Genomic DNA, 16,128 nt, shown 5'->3' with positions numbered 1-16,128 from the left:
ACTGGATTGTTTTCTCCGGACCTCAGGGTTAAAGGTCAGGCCAGAGTCTAGGCCTCTGCTCTGTACCTGAAGGCCAGCAATGTGGACAAGTGACAAAGGACACCCGTGGTTGGGGGTCATACCAGCAGACTAACAAGGACAAGGGCTCGTGGCCCTCCCCAGGTCAGCAAGTCATCATTGGGTCCATGCAGACGGGAGGCACAAGGGCCGTCAACCTCCTAGGTACGTGTGTCAGCGAGATAAGTGTTTGAGGTCTTGTGTCTGGAGTTTGAGGGCTGGAGTTCGGGGTCCTCATCCAAGGTTAGCTGTGACTCCTGGGATCAATACCAAAGATTGAAGCCCAAAGGTCAATCAGAAGTCTGGAGGACAAGGGATGATGGCTTAAGTACTGGGTTTGTGAGCCTGCTGGAGGCTGGAAGCTCAGAGCTGGCCTGTCCTGGGGCTGAAGGACTGTCTGTGAGTGAGTGGGTGGGTGGGAGGGAAGAACAGGGCTTGGTTTGCTGTTGTTGTGCTGAACACTGTGGGCATGCTATGTTGGCAGTGGAATGTGTGGCAACACGTGGTCTGCCCCCAGCACACCCTTAGGTTGTGTTGATTATTAAGGCAACTGACACACATCACTGTATGTTTCCATTAACCTATAATTAATAAATGAATCTGAATCTTTAAGGGAGACGTACAAGGCAAGCTTTTTAAACAGAGTGGTCAGACTTGGAAGAGATTGCCAGGCCTGGCGTTGGAATCAGATAGGATAGTGGTGTTTAGAAAGCGTTTGGACAAACACATGAACGTGAAGGGGATAGCGGGACACGGATCATGTGCCGGCTGAAGATTATTTTTGCATCATGGTAGACACAGACATTGTTGGCCAGAGGGCCTGTTCCTGTGCTGTGCTTTTCTATGTTCTGTGTTCTAACTAGACTCTTTTCTAAAGAAAAAAAACAATGTTGAATAAACTCTCAAAAATCTGACAATCTATTTCTTTTAAAATGCATAAATTAACTCTCAGTAAATTTTAGCCGAATTATGTTGGAAGTTTGAGACTGTGTCTTTAGACTCCTACCTCCTTGCTCACTTTACAACCTTTGCAATCTTCCTTTCTCCTGCTGCACTGTGAGTGTACTTCTATGCAGTTGCTTTGTTGCAAGATGAAAGCAAATGCTTCTAGTCACGTGCAGTGCCCCTCTCCAGGGACTTCAGCCACACGACCTGTCTAATTGGGAGCGTGCAGTAGTCACAAAAGATCAGCTCCCCTTCAGAGCTGAGCATGTCAGCTCCTAATTGGACATCATGAAGCTACGATCATTCTTCCTTGTAGGGCTTAATGGTTTTCTTCATCCCTTACACACCTCTCCTGACTTAAGGGTGGAGAATAGATTGATTACATACACTTGGGTCAGCTACCGTATAATTGGTTGTGCTTGGTTGGAGAGGGATGCTATTGATTGGTTATGTCTGTCATCAATTTGACCAGAATTAATTAATTGCAGGTAAGCCATTAGAAAGAAAGCAGCAGCTACAATCTGCTTCTTTCACCATAACACCAACCACCCGCCCCAACTCATTAATTCTAGTTTCCATCAAATTAAAGCTAAACGAGGCCCTCCATTGGTCAGTGTCGACCACGGATGTTGCATCCTAGTTGCCTGCATGATATGCAAGACAGGGCAGTACGATATGGTGAGCCTGACTCCTTGTCTCCACACAGCTGATGAATCCAAAGGAACAGCAGATTTGCCAGTCATGGTCAAAATCAAAAACCAAAGTACATTTATTATCAAAGTAAGCGATGTGTTTCCTTACAGACAGCCACAAAACAAAGAAACTCAAAAGAACCTGTTGAAAAAGACTGTCACTCACTCACTGTGCAAAGAGGGGGAAAAACAAATTGTGCAGGCGACTGAAGTCCATAAAAGTAAGTCCACAGCAGTCTACACAGCTCAGTGCAGAGATAAATAAACCTTGTAGAGCAATGACTGCCTTAGATAGGACTGTCTCAGTGTCACCAGCTCCTGTTACTTCCTTGGTATGTACTCTCGAAACCTTCCTCATGAGTAGGTATAGCAGCAAGGCAGCGGAGGTTCGAGAGCAGTTTTCCTTCTCCTCGATGAGCTGCCAGCTGCAGCTGACAAGGCTGACATCTGTCTGAAGCAACTAGTTTTAAGGCACCAGTAACCCGCAGTTGCCCCTTCTGCTGCCAATAGAAATGGTTCCACCAGGCTTACTAGCTAAGCCACATGTGAATTCCAGGAACTGAACTTGGTTGACAGAGGCTATTTGAGCCACTTACAATCAGGAGCATTTAATAGATAATGGGAGCTTATACCCACTACCAACACCAGATGTAACAAATTTAAGGAGTTAAGAGTTAAAAAGGCATAAATTGAGCAATCTATGACCAGAGGGCACATCCTCAGAATAGAGGGATGTCCATTTAGAATGGAGATAAGGAGGAATTTCTTTAGCCAGAGGGTGGCGAATATGTGGAACTCGTTGCTACAGTCAGCTGTGGAGGGCAGTTCATTGAATGTATTTAAAGTGGAGTTAGATGGATTTTTGATAAGTCAGGGAATTAAAGATTACAGGGAGAAGGCAATAGAATGGGGTTGAAAGGGAAATGAATCAGCCATGGTGAAATGGCAGAGGAGATTCGATGGGCCAAATGACCTAATTCTGCTCAAATGTCTTATGGTCTTACAGGAAATACACGAGTTGCATAATACGCAATCATTACATTCGACTGCAAGGTATCAGACTATCAGTTCATTCTTTTTGATGTTAATTGGTTTAAATATTACTATTCTGAAGGATCATTTGCAGAAATCCCACCTCTCCTGGAAGTTCCGGGAGTCTCCGGCATATTAACAGTGGCTCCCTGATACCCGCAAATTATATACAATATCCTGGAAATCAATTTTTTTGAGAGCGAGAGAGAGCAAGAGAGCGAGAGCAACCACGAGAGACAGAGAGCGAGCGTGACCACGAGAGACAAAGAGCGAGCGCGACCCCGAGAGAGAGAGAGAGTGCGCGAGAGAGAGCAAATGCGAGAGCGACCGCGAATGCAAGAGCGACCATGAGAGAGAGAGAGAGAGAGAGAGAGAGAGAGAGAGAGAGAGAGAGAGAGAGAGAGAGAGAGAGAGAGAGAGAGAGAGAGAGGGGGGGGGAGAGAGAGGGGGTGGGAGGGAGAGAGGGAGCGACCAGCGACCACGAGAGAGAGAGAACGTGCCATGGCAGAGTGTTCCAAAAAACAAAAACAAAAAATATAAAACGTACGTCACCCCAGACTACCCTAAAGTGTACCCCTGCCTAATAGGGGTCAAAAATAATGACAGTGTTGCTCGCTGCACTGTTTGCAACAATGACTTCTCTATTGCTCGTTGTGGGTTAAAATGTAAAAGACATGTTGAGGTGAGTTTAACAGGTGTCATTCATTCATTAGCATAGCTAACTTTATTTAAACTGGTTGGCTAGCTGCTAAGGAGCTACTCTATTGCAAACATCCCACCTCTCCCGGAAGTTCTGGGAGTCTCCCGCAAATTAATGGTGCTATCTCCCTGAAATGAGTTTTTGCAGGCTGGGATGTCTGCATTTGTCTTTTAAAGCAGGGAAGTGTGACCAGCAAGGCCGATCAAGACCTCCACCCATCAACCCACCACACCACCCAACCACCAATACTTTTATCATTTCCTGTCAAAGACACTCCTGTGCCTAGTGTCACTTTACAGACATAAAATCACTCTATGTATATAATCTACCTTACATATTTTTATTTATTGAGATACAATGCAGAATAGGCCCTTCTGGCCTTTCAAACCGCAATGCCCAGCATTCCCCCGATTTACCCCGAGCCTAATCCTGAGACAAGTTACAATGAGCTATTAACCTACCAACCGGTATGTCTTTGGACTGTGGGAGAAAACCAGAAAACCGGAGCACCTGGAGGAAACTCATGTGGTCACGGGGGGAACGTACAAACTCCTTACAGGCAACGTTGTGCTAACTACGCTACCATGCCGCCCCAAAATTCATCACCCAAGATCGGACTGGAACCCACAATCTCTGGCTTAGGAGGCCAGTGCTTTTCCATTATACCACTGGGGGCAAATGTTATGTATTTATATTTATTGTGCTTGTTTAATTATTGTGTTATGTTTTTATTTTTTTTTGCACTGCATCGGATCTGAGTAATAATTTTTCATTCTCCTTTATACTTGTGTACTGGAAACGACATCAAACAACCTTGAAACTTGAATCTTGAATCTTTTCTTGTGTCAGTAGAAAATAGAGTATTTTTATAAGTTGTCACATATCAATTGCTGCCATTTAATCAGCAAATCTACCAAAGGAGTTTCATATAGGGTCTTCTGTTGACAAATTAAAGGGTTTTCTTCTTGGCATTCCTTAATTACATTTCTGCCCAGGAGGGACCTTGCTCCCTCTGATATGCTCTCCCCCTCGTGTTTGGGAAATCTCAGAATATCATGGTTTAACACTCTGAATTATGGACTTGTTGTGAACAGCAGGTCAAAATTCCTTGAAAGGAAATGAGAATTTGCATTTATATAATGCCTTTCTTGACTGAGTTTCCCCAAGCGTGTAGTACAGCCAATCAATTACCATGTGATGCCTCAATGGTGACTCTTTGACGAGCATGCAAGCCAATTTATGTGAATTAACTTCCCATAAACAGCAATGAGATCGATTCACTGTGGCCTATAAACAAATAGATTTGCCCTTCAGCTTCTGGCTACCAAAAATATCCAACTGAGGGGAGATTTGAAGGAAAGAGTCATTGATAGGATAGGTAATTATAGTCTTTTTCCCCAAATGTCAGGTACCAGAGGAGAAAGGTTTAAAGCCAGCTTCAAACTCCCTGCAACAGATGTGAGACAATCGATTTGGGGAACACACACAAATGGTGCAAAGGAACTTTCAGGAAGTTTTCAGAGGCAAGGTAGCAAGATCCAAGGATCGAGAAGGAGCAACATCTCAGATTCTGTCTGGATAGCCTTCAAACTGATGGCATGAATATCGATTTCTCTAACTTCTGGTAACTTTCCCCTTCCCTCGTCCTCCATCCCCTACTCTGGTCCCCGCATTACCTCTTATCTGCTCCTCACCTGCCTTTTACCTCCCCCTGGTGACCCTCCTCCTTCCCCATCTCCCGTGGTCCACTCTCCTCGCCAGTCAACTTCCTCCTTTTTCAGCCCTTTACCTTTTCCAACTATCGCCACATTCTTACTTCATTCCCCCACCTCCCACACACACCTGGCTTCAACTATCCCTTTCTAGCTTGTACTCCTTCCCCTCCCTCACCACCTTTTTCTGGCTTCTTGTCCTTTCCTTTCCCAGTCTCGACGAAGGGACTCAGCCCGAAACGGTGACCGCTTTCCCCCCTCCATGGAGGCTCCCTGACTTGCTGAGTTCCTCCAGCACTTTGTATGTGTTACGCCAAGGTTATGGTACACAGGCAAATGTAAACATATCACCTGAGGAGTGGATAGAAAGCTTGGATAACTAGCTGGTAAACAGATGGAATAAGGGGTGCATTAGGAAGGAATGTGCCTCGGGTCATGGATTGGACCAGATGGGTGGGAAGAGTTGGCAAACCAGACAAGTCAGGGTCAGTCAAAATATTTATTTATTTATTGAGATATAGCACGGAGTAGGCTCCTCTGGCTCTTCGAGCCACACCACCTAGCAATCTGCCAATTTAACCCTAACCTAATCACAGTACCAATTAACCTCTGGACTGTGGAAGGACACCGGAGCACCCGGAGGAAACCCACGCAGCAGCAGGAAATGAACCCGAGTCAGGCGTGCTGTAAAGCGCTGTACTAACCACTGTGCTACCATGCCATCCCGAATATGAGGTGTTGCTTTTCCAACCTGAGGGTTGCCTCACCGTGGCAGTAGAGGAGGCTGTGGACCAACATGGGAGTGGGAATGGAGATTGGAATTAAAATGGTGGGCCTTCAGGAAATCTTGCTTGTTGCAGATCTCACAGTCCAGGTGTGAGAACAGGTAATAAAAAGTTCTGAGGGTTTCTGCAAGGGATTTGGAATAAACAAATGTCAGAAAGGAATTATACATTTGTACGAAGTGTCATTTTGGCTGCAGTTAGAACGCTGCATTCAATTTTGACTTTTGCAGAACAGAAAGAACGTTGAATTTATCGAGACTGTGCTGTGGGTTTACTGTGATGATGCTATTGAAGAGAGTCATTAGGAAGAGAGACTTCAGATGAGAGGCTATTTCAGGTGTAGGAGAGAGCTGAAATAGAGTGCAATAGAGCTCTTTAAAATTGCAAAGGGCTTTCAATGAGTGAAGAGGTGAAGGACTGTCTCTCGTAGTGACTGAGGTAATGATGAGGAATCATCAGTTTTAAAATTGTCATCTGAGGGAGCGTAGTTAGAAGATTCTCATATCAATGATTTTTAGAGTATGCAGTCTTTTGTCAGCAGACATAAATTAAACATTTCTGAAGGGAAAGTTGAAAATACACTCAGTGGCCACTTTATTAGGTACACTTGTACACCTGCTTGTTAATGCAACTCTAATTGGCCAATATGTGGCAGCAACTCAATGCACAAAAGCATGCAGACCTGGTCAAGAGGCTCAGTTGTTGTTCAGACTTAATATCAGAATGGGGAAAAAAAATTGGGTGCCATAGTATCGTAGTGCTTAGCACACACTATTACACCTCCGGGCATTGGAGTTCAGAGTTCAATTTCAGCATCCTCTTTAAGGAGTTTCTGTTCGTCCTCCCTGTGGAATGTGTGGGCCGGGTGTTCCAGTTTCTCTCCTGCAATCCAAAGACACTGGAAGGTTATTTAGTCATTGTAAATTGTCCTGTGATTAGGTCAGGGTTAAATCGTGGTTATCAGGGGTTGCTGTGTGGTGTGCCTTGAAGGCCCAGAAGGGCCTATTCCATATTCTCTAAATAAAACAAAATAAAATTTGATCTAAGTGACTTTGACCACGGAATAAATTTTGGTGCCAGACAGGGTGGTTTGAGCATCTCAGAAACTGCTGATCTCCTGGGATTTTCACGCACAACAGTCTCCACAGCTTACAGAGAATGGTGTGAGAAGCAAATACAATCATCCAGTGAGTGAAGTTCTAGGGAAAAAAATGGCTTGATAATGAGAGAGGTCAGAGGAGAATGGCCAGACTGGCTCCCCAAATAACCACATGTTAGAACAGTGGTGTGCAGAGAGCATCTCAGAATGCACAACACGTCCAACCTTGAAGTGGATGGGCCACAGCAACGGAAGACCACAAATATAGTGACACACGCAGGCTGCCGCCAGCACATCTTTACAGTCCAAGGTAAACTTTATTATCAGAGTACACGTATGTCACCATGTACAACCCTGAGATTCCTTTTCCTGTGGGCATGCTCAGCAAATCTAAAGCATAGGAGACAACAAACTCTGCAAGTGCAAATATAAATATATAGTAATAAGTAACAAGAGGATGAAATAACAAGTTAAAAAGTCCTTAAAGTGAGATCATTAGATGTGAGCACACCTCAATAGATGAGTGTAGTCATCCTCTTTTGTTCAAGCACCTGATGGTTGAGGGGTAGAAACTGTTCTTGAACCTGTGGTGTGAGTCCTGAGGCTCTGGTACTTTCTACCTGATGGCAGCAGCAAGAAAAGAGCATGGCCTGGGTGGTGAGAATCTTTGACAATGGATGCTGCTTTCCTACAACAGTGTTTCACGTAGATGTGCTCAATGGTTGGGAGGGTTTTACTCGTGATGTACTGGGCCAAATCCACTATTTTTTGTAGGATTTTCTGCTCAAGGGCATTGGTATTGCCATTCCAAGCCATGATGCAGTCAGTCGATACATTTTCCACTACACGTTTATAGAAGATCGTCAAAGTTTTTATGTCATGCCAAATCTCCGCAGTAGAGAGTAGAGATACTAAGAAAGTAGAGACGCTGTCGTGTTTTCATTGCAATAATATTTATATGATGGGTCCAGGACAGGTCTTCTGAGATAGTAACACCCAGGAATTTAAAGTTACTGATCCTGTCCTCCTCTGATCCTCCGATGAGAGCTGGCTCATAGACCTCTAGTTTTCCTCTTCTGAAGTCTACAATCAGTTCCTTGGGCTTGCTGACATTGAGTGAGAGGTTTCTGTCATGAAACCACTCAGCCAAATTTTCAATCTCCCTCCGGTATGCTGATTCGTCATCACTGCCCACAACCGTGGTGTCATCAGCAAACTTGAATATATTTTTGGAGCTGTGCGTGGCCACATAGCCATATGTGTAAAGCGACAAGAGCAGGGGTCTAAGCACAAAGCCACGTGGTGCTCCTGTGTTGATCGATATCATGAAGGAGATGTTCATGCCAATACAAACTGACTGGGGTCTTGGAGCTTATTGATTAGTTTTGAGGGGATGATGGTACTAAATACTGAGCTGTAATCGATAAAGAACATCCTTATGTATGCACCTTTGCTGCCCAGATGGTTCAGGTATATTGGTTAGTAGTGCAAATGATCCATTTCACTGCATGTTTCTACGCACGTGTGATAAATAAATTTGAATCTCAGTCTTTACTTGTCTCTCTCCACTGCACTCTCTCTGTAGAGGTGCCACCTAACGGTCTATTCTGCATTCTGTTTTCTTTTTTTCATTATAACTCGGTATATGTGATATTAAAAAAACAATTCCAGTTTCATGTCCTAAGTTTGTATGTACAATCAGTGGCTATTTTATTAGGTGTACTTATACACCTGCTCATTAATGTAAATATCTAATCAGCCAATCATGTGGCAGCAACTCAATGCATAAAAGCATGCAGACATGGTCAAGAGGTTCAGTTGTTATTCATTATCAAACATCAGAATGGAGAAGAAATGTGGTCGAAGTGACTTTGACCATGGAATGATTGTTAGTTCTAGATGGAGTGGTTTGAGTATTTCAGAAACTGCTGATCTCCTGGGATTTTCACACTCACCAGTCTGTAAAGTTTACAGAAAATAATGTGAAAAACAAAAAGACATTCAGTGCGTGGCAGTTCTGTGGGTGAACATGACTGGTTAATGACAGAGGTCAGAGGTGAATGGCCAGATTACTTCAAGTTGATGGTAACTCAAACAACCACACATTACAGCAGTGGCATGCAAAAGAGCATCTTTGAACACACATGTCGAACCTTGAAATGGATGGGCTACAGCAGCAGAAGAGAATGAACAAGCAGAATTACACTAGGAGGCCACTTTATTAGGTATCTCCTCTACCCAATAAAGTGTTCACTGAGTGTACATACATTGCCAAAACACTTACCTTGTATAAGATCAGGTCATGCTCTCCATCTCGCAGGGTTGTTCCATCTGGCTTCATCAGGTTCACATACGCCATTGCAAATATCTTCTCTCCCTTGTCTTTAGCTGTTAACACAGATATTATCATTTCTAATTTGGCATCATGGACAATGCCCAGATCTTTCCCACTGCTTTGTTGAGACATTCTAACTTTGTTCATTGCCATCCATACTCCTTTCCAATATGTTCAAATTTAACATAGAAACATAGAAAACCTACAGCACAATACAGGCCCTTCAGCCCACAATGCTTTGCTGAACATGTACTTACTTTAGAAATTACCTAGGGTTACCCATAGCCCTCTATTTTTCTAAGCTCCATGTACCTTTTCAGGAGTCTCTTAAAAGACACAGAATGCTGGAGGAACTCCCTCCAGCAGTTTGTGTGTGATGCAGTACATAGTTAATGGCAGAATCCTTAACAGTGGTGAGGCACAGAGGAGTATTGGGGTCCAACTCTGCAGCTTCCTGTCAGTGGCTGCACAGGTTGATAGTGAGATAAAGGTGTATGTTATGCTTGACCTTTCTCTCGAGGAATTGAGTTTAAGAGTCAGAAAGCTCTGTGCGGCTTTATAAGACTCTGACAGGCAATATCTGGAAAATTACATTGGATTCTGGTCTCCACATTATAGGAAGGAAGTGGAGGCATTGGAAAGGGTGCAGCAGATATTTATCAGGCTTCTGCGTGGAGTAGATGGTATGCGCTACCTGGGGGAGGGAGTTCTGTTTAGTTGGATAAACTTGGGTTGTTTACAAGTAGCGGGTGGAGATCTGTCTCTTCTAAAGGATCTGTAAGGCGCTCCTTCTCCCCCACTAGCATGCAGGTCACGCTTTGGCAAGGTGCAGCACCGGCTTAGCTGCCCAATCAGGGCTGCGTGAAGCCATGGGATGGTCGTATGAGCAGCCGGTGCAGATCACAAGTCCCGGTTATCCGACCACTGGCAGACAATCTCTGAAGAGTATTGATAATGGCTGGGGTCTCCCATCTTGCAAAGACACTGCCCAGAAGAAGGTAAGGGCAAGCGACTTCTGCAGAAAAATTTGCCAAGAACAATCATGATCAAAAGACCATGATTGCCCATGGCATATGACACAGTGCATAATGATGATGATGATGATGTTTTCTCCAGAGTGGCAGAGATTGAGAGGAGATCTGATAGAAGTGTATAAAATGATTAAGGTTATAGATACAGTCACAGCCAGTATCTTTTTCCAGCGTTGAAACGTCTAATACTGGAGGGCACGCATTTAAGTTGAAAGGAGATGTGCAAGACAGAGAGTGATGGGGGGCTGGAATTCAGTGCCACGGGTGTGGGTGAAGGCACATGAATATACAGAAAATGGAGATATGGACCATGTGCAGGCAGAAGGAACAAGATGTCAATAAATTAATTACTTTGGCATGAAATTATGGGTAAAAGAGCCTGTTCCTGTGCAGTACTGTCTGTGTTTAATATTCTATGCTGATCTGCGTCATTACTACTTTGGTGTCTGGGGAGTTTGCTGAGTACAGATTAGCTGACACCTTTACATCGATGCAATGGTGATTACACAAAATCAGTAGATCATTGATTGATTGTGGACTTCAGAAAGTGGAAGTTAAGAGAACCACTCCTCCTGGAGGGGTCACTGGCGAGAACTGCGTGCAGCTCCAAGTTCCTGGGCGTCAACATCTCGAAGGATCCATCCTGGGCCCAACACATTGATGCAATCATGAAGAAGGCATGCCAGCAGCTATACTTTATTAGGAACTTGAAGAGATTCAATATGTCACCAAAGACTCTTGCAAATTCCTATAGACGTAGCTTGAGGAGCGTTCTAACTGGTTGCATCACAGCTCCATATGGAGCCTCTAGTGCACGGGATCGCAAGGGGCTGCAGAGGGCCCCAACATGGGCACAGCCCTCCCCACCATCAAAGACACCTTCAAGAGTTGGTGCCTCAAGAAGGTGGCATCCATCACTAAAGACTCTCACCACCCAAGAAGTGCCTTCTCCTCATTACTCGTTGTCGTGGCTATCCCTCGAGGTCGAAGATGATGGTCTTCATTCTGAAGTGGCCCACAGAGTGAAAACGCCTGTGCGTGTATTTGTTTAACGTGTACCTGATGTTGCACTCCAAGAAGCACACGATACTTCACAAATCAACCAACTGATTCCAATGGCATGGAAACCACGACGATTGGAGCGGATGGATTTGTTGCAGCCTTCATCCGCCTTCACAGCCATTGAGTTCGAAGTAACTTCGTCCGCCTGTTCCACTGTTGAGGTCTTGGTTGGATTGTTCTTTGTCAGGGACCTCACCCTCGACCTTACCACCATGGGTGACCCTACCAGGAGCATAGCTCCAGATGGCATCGCTCTTGGGATCACAGGACCACACAAGCTTCTCCGCCACGACAAGATGACAATCCATAGAGATTACTAACATCAAGGAGGATCTACAGATGCACACTCCACAATTCAGAACAGTTTCATCCCTTCCACTATCTGATTTCTGAAAGGTCCATGAATACCACCTCATTATTCCTTTGCTATTGCCTTATTTGTTCATTTTGTAATTTATAGCAACTTTATAACTTGCGCTGTACTGCTGCTGAGAAACAATACATATCACAACATGTACGATGGCAATAATTAACGATTCTGCACCTGAGAATTTACAACATCTGAGATTACCTTAGAAATTGTTAATTCAAATTCTTCCTTTTTTTTATTGACATCTTAAACGTCATAAATTCTTTACACCTTTAGTCCAGAGGTAGATCACCATGATATTGGTCACTTACTAAAAAGGTCTCAAACCATTTCTTTAATTATTGATACGGTATTTAGGGCCGGTGGTGTAGTGGCGTCAGCCCTGGACTTACAAGACAGATTGTCCCGAGTTCAGATCTGGCTGGGTCCCAACTTGGGCAGCAGTAAGTATCTGTGCAGAAGAAAGGCCTGGCAATCTACTTCTGTATCTTGCTATGAAAACCCTCTGGACAACTACACTATCCGTAGGGCTGCCATGAGTCGACAGCGATTCGACAGCACAGCAACAAATCCTACAGGGAAAGGTCTGTTTAAAAATGCTGTGGTTCTGTTGATATGAACATCTCCAATTGTTGTTTGGTGGCAGAAAATAATACAAGTTTGCACAAAGTATAGAGTAAACCTGATATCCCACACTAAATGCTGGAAGAGCTCAGCAAGTCAAGCAGTATCTATAAACAGTCGATGTTTCAGGATGATGAAGGAAGGGTCTAAGCCCAAGACATTGACTGTTTATTCAAAGTCAAAGTAAAAGTATGTACTGCATATGCCTCCTCCATAGATGCTGCCAGACCTGCTGAGTTCCTCCAGCATTTTGTGTGCGTTGCTCAACACGGTTTGTTGCTTGACGCTGTTTGGGTATTGGACTCTGTAGATAACTTTGTGGTATGTTTCTGCTTTCTGGTCACTCCTCTTATTGTTGCTATTTTGGCTGATTTTGAATCGGGGCAGCCTACAGTTACTAACACTGGGCTGAACTGAATACACCTGGACTCTTTTGATTTTGTGTCTTATGTTTTTTATGTTATGTGTTTCTTGCTCTTTTTTTCTTACCATTTGCGCAATTTGATTATTTTTTGCACATGGAGTGCGATGGGTTGATGTTTGTCTTTGAATAGGTTCCATGATTTTCTTTGATTTGTGGCTGCCTGAATCTCAGGGTTGTATACTGCATAGAAACTTTGATAACTTTGGCAGGATACTTGGTAGTGTGGAGGAGCAGAGGGATCTCGGGGTACATGTCCACAGATCCCTGAAAGTTGCCTCACAGGTGGATAGGGTAGTTAAGAAAGCTTATGGGGTGTTAGCTTTCATAAGTCGAGGGATAGAGTTTAAGAGTCGCGATGTAATGATGCAGCTCTATAAAACTCTGGTTAGGCCACACTTGGAGTATTGTGTCCAGTTCTGGTCGCCTCACTATAGGAAGGATGTGGAAGCATTGGAAAGGGTACAGAGGAGATTTACCAGGATGCTGCCTGGTTTAGAGAGTATGGATTATGATCAGAAATTAAGGGAGCTAGGCTTTATTCTTTGGAGGGAAGGAGGATGAGAGGAGACATGATAGAGGTATACAAGATATTGAGGAATAGATAGAGTGGATAGCCAGCGCCTCTTCCCCAGGGCACCACTGCTCAATACAAGAGGACATGGCTTTAAGGTCAGGGGTGGGAAGTTCAAGGGGGATATTAGAGGAAGGTTTTTTACTCAGAGAGTGGTTGGTGCGTGGAATGCACTGCCTGAATCAGTGGTGGAGGCAGATACACTAGTGAAGTTTAAGAGACTACTAGACAGGTATATGGAGGAATTTAAGGTGGGGGGTTATATGGGAGGCAGGGTTTGAGGGTTGGCACAACATTGTGGGCCGAAGGGCCTGTACTGTGCTAATTGATTCTATGTTCTATGTTCTATAATAAATATACTTTGACTTAGAATTTTTGAACATTTCCAGCATCTGCAGAATCTCTTGTGTTGCTGATATCCCAGTGCTGTTTTAACTTAGTACCTGCAGATAATGAAGGGTGACATTAATTGTCTCATTAGGAATTTCTCAGACTGTCACTGTACTCATTGAGAGTTGAAGGGTGGGTAGGTAGTGGCAAAATCCAGAGATGAACTGAGTGTTCAACCTTAGTGAGGGTTTCAGACAATCCAATGTCAATACTGAAATCAGTCCTCATGTTATTCTGGGTAAAACAACATCCACTCAATTTACACTCACCACACGGGCAAAACAAAACTTTTAATTATGGTCATTTGCCAACATCAAGGAAGAATCAATAAACGATGTCAATACAAAAAGAAATACTGGAGTAAACTACGAGTCGCTGGAGTGTTAACCAATCAACATCTCTCATGCCACGAGGGTCACCACCCATGTCTGCCAAACACATTGACTGAAGACAACCTGTTGGGTGGTTGAATATGTCCCCGAATGATTAGCTACTGCCTAATTTATATAATGGCCCAGTCTCTCAAGATTTGTGCCAATGAAAGGCCCCCCCAGAATTAAAGCGATCTAGTGAAGAGATGGCCAAGCCCCTTCTCTCATCCCACTTGAGTTGTCGGGGATGGATTTTAATGAAGATCTCCAGATAAATCTATACTTACAATCAGACGATGATCTGTGCTTGAATGTGAAGCGAAGATGTGTCCTCTGAACGTCCTCAATTGGAATAGCAACCTGGACATGGAAAAGTGATACAAACTAGAGTGAGCTGAGGGTGGAAATGACTGGCATGATGTTTGTTGGACTGATCTGCAGAAAGAACTTTTCAACCAAAGTCATCAGTCAGGGCAATAAAAAAAAGGAGAGATGTTATGTTGCAGCTGTACAATCCACTCTATCCTCTTACCTCTATTCAACCGCCTGTTACCTGCCCCCAGGTCCCCACATCCTTCCCTTTCTCCCATGGTTCACTCTCCTCTCCTATCAGGTTTCTCCTTCTTTTGCACTTTAACTCTTCCACCAATCACCTCCCAGCTTCTTACTTCATACTCCCTTCCCCTGGCTTCACATATCACCTGCCATCTTGCCATCTTGTACTCTTTCTGTCCACCTACCTTCTCATTCCAGTTTCTTCCCCCTTCCTTTGCAGTCCTGATGAAGGGTCTCAGCCTAAAACATTGGCTGGTCATACCCCTCCACAGATGCTGCCTGACCTGCTGGATTTCTCCAGTATTTTGCGTGTTACAGTATTCTGCATTATGCTATTGTTTCCCTGGTCATCCCTCAATACACTGCTGTAATTAAATGATTTGTGTGGACAGATGAAAAATAAAGATTTTCACTGTATCTCAGTATATGTGACAAGAACAAACCGAACACCAGTTTTTAGTTCACCTCAGAAAAAAACTGGAAATAAGTCATCCTTGATTATGTGAGACTGCTGAAGAAAAACAAAAGGACTAGTCCTCTCTTATGTTGAAGACTGATGCAAAATAGGTTGTAAAGTCATTCATCAATCCCTTGTTTTCTCTCACTAATTTCACATATTTTCTATATTATGGACACTTATTTTGTTACCTTGTTCTGTTTAAATACTGCAGAACCTCCTACTATCTGTCCTTATATGTCTGGTTAGCTCTAGTTCCTCCCATCTGGTAGAACATAGCACAGTACAAACTCTTTGGCCTATAAAGTTGTGCCGGTCTATAATTTCTCTCATGCTAACACCAGCCCCTCTGACTCTCCCATCAGCAACCTACTCTAGTTGCAAGGCGGTCCGCAATTAACCCTGTAACCAGCATGTCTTTGGGACGTGGGAGAAAACAGGAGTACTTGGGATAAACCATTTCGGTCACAGGGAGAACATGCAAACTCCACACAGACAGCACCGGAGGTGAGGACTGAACCCTGGTCACTGGAGCAATGAGGTAGTTCTCTTCTGCGTGCCATGGACTATAGACTTTTTATTATTTAGAATTATAAAGTCATGGAACACTATGGTATAGAAACAGGCTCTTTGGCCCATCTAGTCCATGTCAAAATATTAATCTGCCTAGTCCCATTGACCTGTACACAGACCATAGCCCACCATACCCCTCCCATCCACGTACCTATCCAAATTTCTCTTAAACATTGAAATCCAACCCGCATCCGCCACTTCTGCTGGCAGCTCGTTCCACACTGTCACCACCCTCTGAGTGAAGAAGTTTCCCATCACGTTCCCCTTAAACATTTAAACTTTCACTGTTAACCAATGACCTCTAGTTCTACTCTCGCCCAACCTCAGTGGAAAAAGCCTACTT

The 16,128-nt window shown here is 44.0% G+C and overlaps 1 protein-coding gene across 1 annotated transcript in view; it reads right to left on the bottom strand.

Annotated features, from left to right (window-relative positions):
* The window catches only part of LOC140196859 (dedicator of cytokinesis protein 2-like), a 1,243,024-nt gene that overhangs the window by 921,558 nt on the left and 305,338 nt on the right, over positions 1 to 16,128 (bottom strand). Inside the window, exons 16-17 of the mRNA XM_072256747.1 lie at positions 14,488 to 14,560; positions 9,307 to 9,410 (exon numbers count right to left, since the gene is read on the bottom strand). Coding sequence (XP_072112848.1) covers positions 9,307 to 9,410; positions 14,488 to 14,560 — 177 coding nt within the window. The remainder of the gene's footprint in view (positions 1 to 9,306; positions 9,411 to 14,487; positions 14,561 to 16,128) is intronic.

The sequence above is a fragment of the Mobula birostris genome, chromosome 4, assembly GCF_030028105.1.
Source record: "Mobula birostris isolate sMobBir1 chromosome 4, sMobBir1.hap1, whole genome shotgun sequence".
Lineage (NCBI taxonomy): Eukaryota > Metazoa > Chordata > Chondrichthyes > Myliobatiformes > Myliobatidae > Mobula > Mobula birostris.
This window is presented reverse-complemented; position numbering and strand designations above follow the sequence as displayed.